The sequence below is a fragment of the Macrobrachium rosenbergii genome, chromosome 7, assembly GCF_040412425.1.
Source record: "Macrobrachium rosenbergii isolate ZJJX-2024 chromosome 7, ASM4041242v1, whole genome shotgun sequence".
NCBI lineage: Eukaryota > Metazoa > Arthropoda > Malacostraca > Decapoda > Palaemonidae > Macrobrachium > Macrobrachium rosenbergii.
Genome location: NC_089747.1, coordinates 41,774,790 through 41,783,214, shown reverse-complemented (window position 1 = coordinate 41,783,214; position 8,425 = coordinate 41,774,790). Strand labels below are relative to the sequence as shown.

Genomic DNA, 8,425 nt, shown 5'->3' with positions numbered 1-8,425 from the left:
TTTATCCAATCATAAACAAATTTAGATGGATATAAACTTGTTGCAAAGCTTCAATAATTTTTCCTGGTTTCCAATCAAGCTTGGTGAACTTGATGTTAGCTCTATCTCAAAATTTTTATTTTCCATATATGCAGATGTTAAGACCATGGTAGCAAGAGGATGACTGAGGTAACAAGTCTATATATCACTACATCACAGATAATTGTTTACAAGTATTTGGGTTGTTTCATTCCTGTATAAATACATCATTCAACAATTTTTCCTGGAACTTTTTGACTTATCCTCGTATATACATATATATACATATATATATGACTATAAAATATATGCTGTCATAACAGAATTCCGTCTAATAAAGGTTGCCCATTAAAACGCCAAAGAGGATATATTTTACAGCATGAATTTTCGGAAACTGCTGTTTCCCTCAACGGACAGGTAATAGATTAAAGGTTAAAGAACAATGGTATTTATACAGCTGTAGGAATGTTTCAGAAGTCGGCCGCTACGTCACTCCTGTTGACAACTACTACTTAGTCTTGCTTACCGCTGGTCGAAGGAATATTTTATCAGTCAGATTTGAATCACACAAAGAAATACAATGAGAGAGAGAGAGAGAGAGAGAGAGAGAGAGAGAGAGAGAGAGAGAGAGAGAGAGAGGTGTGCTTGTACAATAAGATCCCAGACCAAACAAGAGGTGTAAGCGGAAAAACCGTCAGTAAGATTTCCTTGTATAAAGCAACATTACTCGAGTTGTTGTGAAAACCAGGTGTTCCTTCTCACAAGGGCCTCTCTCTCTCTCTCTCTCTCCCCACTTATTTTCCTCCTCATCCTCCTCCTCCTCTTACCATCATTCCTATCCTCAATGGTGATCTATAATCCTATGATTCACGATCTTCCTCTTCCATTCAATCCCCGTAGGATTTGTTCCTTCACAGCACTAACACCTTTGGAACCAATATCTCTCTCTCTCTCTCTCTCTCTCTCTCTCTCTCTCTCTCTCTCTCTCTCTCTCTCTCTCTCTCTCTCTCTCTCCCCCACCCCCTTGGCGTTAAATGGCTTTACCTTGTATATATCGACACTTTTTCCTGGACAGTGTTATTTTATATATGAGTTATATATATATATATATATATATATATATATATATATATATATATATATATATATATATATATATATATATATATATATATTTGTGTGTGTGTATACATGTATGTATGTATGTATAATATATATATACTTTATATACTATATATATACATATACATATATATGTATGTGTATGTATATATATATATGTGTGTGTGTGTGTGTGTGTGTATGTGTATGTATAAGATCTACAGAATCATCTAAAATGCAACCTATATATCATTCGTTTTAATGACATTTCCATTTACAATTATTACTTGTCAATATTAATTTATAATACATTCTTATTATTCCTGTCGTATTAATTTAACGGTGTTAATTTGATTCAAAAATGTTATTTTGTTGGATCTACATGTGCATGAGCAAAGCGCTTGCAACGTCATCCGAACTGACAACAGACTTTAGCCATCTAGTGCGAGTGTAATGAGTCACAAGGAGACACGTTCAACCAACGGATTTAAATAGGAATAAAATTGAAGATTTAGAAATTCTAAAACTTCGAGATTTTTAATTAACTTTCAAATTTATTGAAGATTATTGAAGAAAAAAAAGAAACACAGAAGATAGGAGACAATCCAAAGCCGCCTAACCCTTACCTTTGTGATTTTTATTCGGCATCTGATGAAATAAAAAGGTATTTTAGTGAAACTGCTACAGTTCTTTTGTGCAATTTCCATAGAATCTATATCGAGGAAAGACCATGACTTATTTTTGTAATTAATATGCTGTCATTTTTCCCCTTTACCTTTTCTTATTTCCTAATTAACACCATAATATTCTTTGGAAGCTTGAATTTCAAGCAACTGGCCTCCGTGGGCTTGTTCCATATGAATAGGGTTCACCTTCTGATTAATAATAATAATAATAATAATAATAATAAGATAATAATAGTTTCGTGAAAAAAAATATATATATATATATATATATATATATATATATATATATATATATAATTGTGGGTTTTTATTACACAATTAATAATAATAATAATAATAATAATAATAATAATAATAATAATAATAATAATAATAATAATAATAATAATAGTAATAGTAATAAGTAAAATCATTTTCACTGAGATCATTTCATTCACTTGAGATCATCTACACAGGTATGATTTTAGAGTTATGAATGAGACACGATTTCTCTATAGGAAGGTGTTCACCTGAGATAATCCATATTAGGGGTCACATCAAAAATTCAAAAGATTCACATGTTTCACATCAGTCGCATGAGATAAGTTTGGAGATCATATTCCGACAGAATAATTCGGGTAAGATTCATAATTAAGCACTTGAAGTAACTCAAATGAATTTAAAATTCTTGTATACAATTGACCTTGGAGAGATGCTAGCACCATATAGTTCATAAGTAATTCGTTTGAAATAATTTATTCACATAGGATTATATCACAAAAGATTCGGCTGAAACGTAATTCATACGAACAAATATTCGTACTGAATTATATAATAGAAAATCCACACAAGGAAATCAGTGTTGGTGTCACATAAAAACAAAATTCATAATCAAAATAATTAGGTGGAAATTCACATTATACGATTAAACTAAGATTTGGATCATAAAAAGTCGTATTCTCTAGTTCACCCAAGACTCATGAGTGATAAAACAATTTATAATTAAAGCAATTTTCACACTAGAGATAAAATTTACAATATAATCCACATTAAATTCATTTAAATGAGATACCTTACGTGCATAATAAGCATTAGATCAGTATCTAAAACATATTCCACCTAATATCATCCACATAATGAAATGATTAGACCATAATTCAAAACTCAGTTGCAAGAGCTAAATAAAAAAAAATTAATTCAAATAAGATAATTTGGTAACAGTTACCAATCCAAGATAATTCACAAAAGATACATTTCAAAGATAGTATAATACTACATCCTTAACTATATAGCCTTTACATGCGAGGTGCAATTTACGGAAGTTTGATATTGTCACACACAGGCTTCGTTCAAGAGGGTAAATTAGTACTGTACTGAATGATTCCCACAGATCTTATTAGGAAGGAATCATCCATAAGGAATCATTCATATAGTGTTATTATTATTATTATTATTATTATTATTATTATTATTATTATTATTCAGCAGATGAAACCTATTCATATTATTATTCAGTATATGAAACCTGTTCATATGGAACAAGCCCACCAAAGGGGCCATTGACTTGAAATTCAAGCTTCCAAAGAATATTCTGGTGTTCATCAGGAAGAATTAAGAGGAAGTAAAGTAAAATGCAGATGTTAATTGGAAAGTGATCATTCGAGCGAGATGATGCATTAAAGATTAGTCATCCGGACTAACATCATCAAGAAGATAATGTAAAAGAAAATCCAGTTTACAATATAATAGTGAAGTAGATAGGAGAGTGCTTTCTAATGAGAGAGAGAGAGAGAGAGAGAGAGAGAGAGAGAGAGAGAGAGAGAGAGAGAGAGAGAGAACCTAATTCCATTAAACAATAAATGAATAAAAATTGAACCACGTCGGAATTTGTCTTGAGTTTGTCAGTCAACGAGTTACAAAGGTTTTCCCCTTTAGGAAATTATTATTATTATTATTATTATTATTATTATTATTATTATTATTATTATTATTATTATTATTGGACAAAATAAAAGAACGTGAACTATAGCCGTGGCCACGTGGTCTGAAGATTTCCTTATCGTGCCTTGGCAACCTTCCGTTAAGAAACGGGAGGTTTTATTGATCAGCAGTTGACCAGGGCACGACAATGAAACCTTCATACTCTTTGGCAACTGCTATAACATAGGATGCTTCCACAGAGTAGAATGCCTGTCTGCAGAAGGACTAAGAAAGAAGAGAAATATTTATGTATATATTCGTAGTATATATTATATATAGATATGAAAATATGAATTAAAGCCAAATACAATGAATTATTAAAATTCATAGGAAAAAGGAATAAGGAAGACAATTGTAAATTTTGGCATTATATTCAAATGCAGTCATGTTGTGTAGTAATATGATTCTTTACCTTAGATTATTCCTTCCCAATAACTTTGTGAAAATATTCTGGGGATTTGCAACCAACTAGTAGTAATCAAACCTCGTGATAATTCCGTTCAGAGCTGTTATTTTGACTGACGATTTTGAATTTTGAAGAGTTTGTAGATCCTTGTCCTCATTAGAGAAAAAAAGCTCCATTAGGTTATTGTTTTCGTTTTCAAAAACATTGATATGATGGCTCCCTTATAGTGTGTCAAGTTTATGTAATCTTGTAATATTTGCCATGCAGTCACATTCCAGAATATTTATCTGATATTCATAGTCGTTTTGAGAGAATACAGTAACCTTTATTATCCTGTCAGAGGAGAAACATTTCTTTGCGTGTGAAATAAAAAAGAGAGGAAAATGATAGAATAACTGTATTTCAAAATTGTGTTCCTTCCATATACCTTGGGGAATTTTATCATGCCCTTTATCATTTAGAAAGGTTTTCAAGAGCTCTGCAGGCATAAATACCCTCGTAGAATGTCGTGGTCCCTTCTGGAAAGGCCTTCAGAGGGTCCTAAGATCCTAAAAGCTTGGTAAGAATACCTTTAATGCTTCTGAATAGGCCTTCAAAAGCAATTAAGATCCTAAAACCTTGATAAGAACATGTCTAATCCTTCTGGATATGCCTTCAAAGCACTTAAGATCCTAAAACCTTGATAAGAACATCTCTAATCCTTCTGGATAGGCCTTCAAAAGGTTCTAAGATCCTAAAACCTTGATAAGAACATCTCTAATCATTCTGGATAGGCCTTCAAAAGGTTCTAAGATCCTAGAAGCTTGATAAGAATATCTGTAATCCTCCTGGATAGCCTTCAAAAGGTTCTAAGATCCTAAAACTTTGGTAAGACTATCTCTAATCCTTCTGGATAGACCTTCAAAAGCTTTTAAGATCCTTAAACCTTCTGGAAAGGACTTTCAAGGCTCTGAAGATCTTGGAACATTGGTAAAAAATCATCTCAGCTCCATCTCGAAAGGACATTAAACACCCTAAGGAGCTCGACCTTTGGTTTGACCACCCTTTAAAATCTTCAAAAGCTTGGCAAGACTATCTCTTATTCCTCTACCAGCACGTCAGTCGATCTTTAAATTCTCTCTAATTTTGTCAGGAAGACTTCAAAACGCACGTTATATATCAACCTTGGAGAAATCGCTTGGTAAGATCGTCTCAGATGTTTTGGGGAATGGCTTACTGCAGTACTAGTACCTCAGAAACTTGGTCAGGGCGTCCGTTCTCCCTCTGGTAATGGCTTGCAGCGCTTTTCTAAGTCCAACGTAGTAAGAGAGTGGAGGCTGCGATTGGTAGCTGGCAGGGGAGGAAGATGAACAAGGAGAAAATAATACCTCGAGGACATCAGGTTGGAAGTCTCTGTCCACTGCAGTGGGGTCTCCTGAAACTGGAAATGTATGTTGTTGATAAATAATAATAATAATAATAATAATAATAATAATAATAATAATAATAATAATAATAATGGTGAAGAAATCAACAGTAGTGTTAAAAAGATATATATACTGTATATATATATATATATATATATATATATATATATATATATATATATATATATATATATATATATATATACATACACACACATTCACACACACACACACACAACAAACGAGAGCTTTCGAGAACCTACTCGATTCTTCTTTTCAATAATAATAATAATAATAATAATAATAATAATAATAATAATAATAATAATAATAATAATAAGGCCTGTTGAATAAGAGGGCAGCATCATTTGAGTTTATTTTATATTGAGTCTTTTCAATTAACTCAAATGATGCAGCCATCCTATTCAACAGGACTTGTGTAAGAGAGGTCTAATAATAATAATAATAATAATAATAATAATAATAATAATAATAATAATAATAATAATTAACATAGTGGTTGGAGGAATATTTAAGGAACTGAAAAAAGGTGTCTCAAAAACATTATTTTTTTATTAGCTATTGATGATGAAAAGTTGTCTTCACTAAATGGATCAAGATGATGATAGGCCGAGAAGTACTGTGAAAACTGATCTTTTCAGAAATAGGTTAGAAAGAACAATAACAACTTGGATTTCATCACCAAAAAATGGTCAAGAAGTACATCCTCTCTTCCTAAAAACAATTTAGATAAGACTTTCTTCCTAAAAACAATTTAAAGAAGACCACAGTACCTCACTTCCTGTCCCAAAAGAGGGCCAGTATGATTGCATTACTAACCTTTTCCTGAAATTAGTTTAGAATGGAACCTTAAGCAGTGGCGGATCCAGAATTTAGGAAATGGGGGGGCTGTTTGTTAAAGTAAGGCGCGAGGCAATATACATGGGGGTCTCGGGTGAGCGGTAGCATTTTGGGGCAAGTTTTGGTACTTTTGTGGTGGTTAATATGAAAAACCTGTAACCAGTAATTCTTGTTAGATGGAAACCAGTTACAGACCTCTACTGCTTGATTGAAATGGGGATGTATAATACATTCCAGTTGCAATAGTTAGAGAATACCTATTGATTAAAAGTGAAATATAGATAATTCAATACCATAGATGTTAAATGCTATACTTGCATTAGTTGTATACTGGTAGTTAAGCAAATAAAGCAATGTACCTAATTTACCAGTAAAGTAAAAAGAAAAATACATATTTGGCACAGGTCAATGGTGACCTATTTAATTTACATGTTTCACCAACGGTAACCTGGGTAAAGCATTAATTTTGTCATGCTAGCATACTAGGCGTTTCATGCATAGTAACAGTAAAGTTAAAGAGCAAATTCCAGTTTATGTTTGCCCTCCAAAGCAAACTTATCAATCACATCATCTGCATTTATTTCAATTCTTATAGTTTCTTGCCAATTACTGAGGGTTTGTCTGTTCTAACTGAGCACTTTATTTCAATACTTTCGAATGGAGATCGTCATTATTAGCTCAAAAAAGAAAATAACAAATCCTTAGCACAAGTAAATCTTTAAAAATTATTAAGATTGGAAACTCTGAGACAGTGTGTCAGATGTTCAACAAAGACTTACTATAAACATTAACTGTTGTACGCGTCCATTTCAAGAAAGATTCTCTCTCTCTCTCTCTCTCTCTCTCTCTCTCTCTCTCTCTCTCTCTCTCTCTCTCTCTCTCTCTCTCTGTTGCACCTTAACGAATTTTGTTTCATTACTTTCCACACTGACCTGCTGTTCTGTTCTTCTTTCTTTCTCGCATTCTTAGTCCCTCTCATCCCGTTGTTTCATCGTTGATTTTTTGTTTTATTTTACGCTTGCTTTCTGAAAATCTGTTCTTTATACTACTATTGCTACAACAGCAACAAGAACAACAACAATAACTACTACTACTACTACTAATATTATTATTATTAAGTTTTGATTTTTGTTGACATCGATGTTTGATAATAATCCAATATTAGGGGCGTCATTCATAGCTGAAGGAGGGGCGGCTGCCCACCCCCAATCCGCCACTGACCTTAAGCTTATATAATTTCACAAAATAGGCAAAAGAGTTTTTAAAAATCGTAAACTTTCCCAGAATAGTCCAAGAACTATTACAATAAATTATTTACTTTTTCAAAATAAAATTAGGATTGCAAATACTCATCTTCTTGTTCCCCCCAGATGGGTCGAAATGGACTGTAATCTTGCATTCCAACTCCAGACAGGTCAAGGTTACGAGCCCTATTGCCTAAAATAGGTCCAGAGGGCCTGGGATGTCTCACTTTTTTCTTCAAAACAGATCAGAATGGAATGCTTTTAAAAAACTTTCACAAAACGGGTCAGGGTCAAGAATGAGAGGAATACCCTTTGTTCCCATAACAATTTACACAGATCAGAATGGAATGCGAAAAACTTTCTCTGACTGAACAGGTCTCAAGGTGTAGAATGGGTCCTATTGCCTAACATAGGTCCAGAAGGCTTTGGAAATCTCACTTTTTTCCTCTAAACAGGCCGGGATTTAATGCTTGTAAAAGCTTTCTCAGAACATTTCAGGGTCAAGAATTGAGAGGAATCCCCTTTGTTCCCATAACAGTTCACACAGAGCAAAATGGAATGTGGAAAACTTTCTCTAACAGAACAGGTCAAGGTGAAAAATGGGTCCTGTTGCCTAAAATAGGTCCAGAAGGCTTTGGAAATCTTGCCTTTTTCCTCAAAACAGGTCAGGATGAAATGCTTGTAAAAACCTCCACAAAACAGTTCGGGGTCAAGAATGATAGTAATACCATCACACAGATCAGA

At 33.1% G+C, this 8,425-nt stretch overlaps 1 protein-coding gene across 1 annotated transcript in view; it reads right to left on the bottom strand.

The window, feature by feature from the left end:
* Positions 1-3,768: 3,768 nt before the first annotated feature.
* LOC136840345 (uncharacterized) overlaps positions 3,769-8,425 on the bottom strand; it is a 16,379-nt gene continuing 11,722 nt past the window's right edge. Inside the window, exon 4 of the mRNA XM_067107042.1 lies at positions 3,769-5,590. Within this exon, the coding sequence (XP_066963143.1) occupies positions 5,394-5,590 (197 nt within the window). The 3' untranslated portion in view covers positions 3,769-5,393. The remainder of the gene's footprint in view (positions 5,591-8,425) is intronic.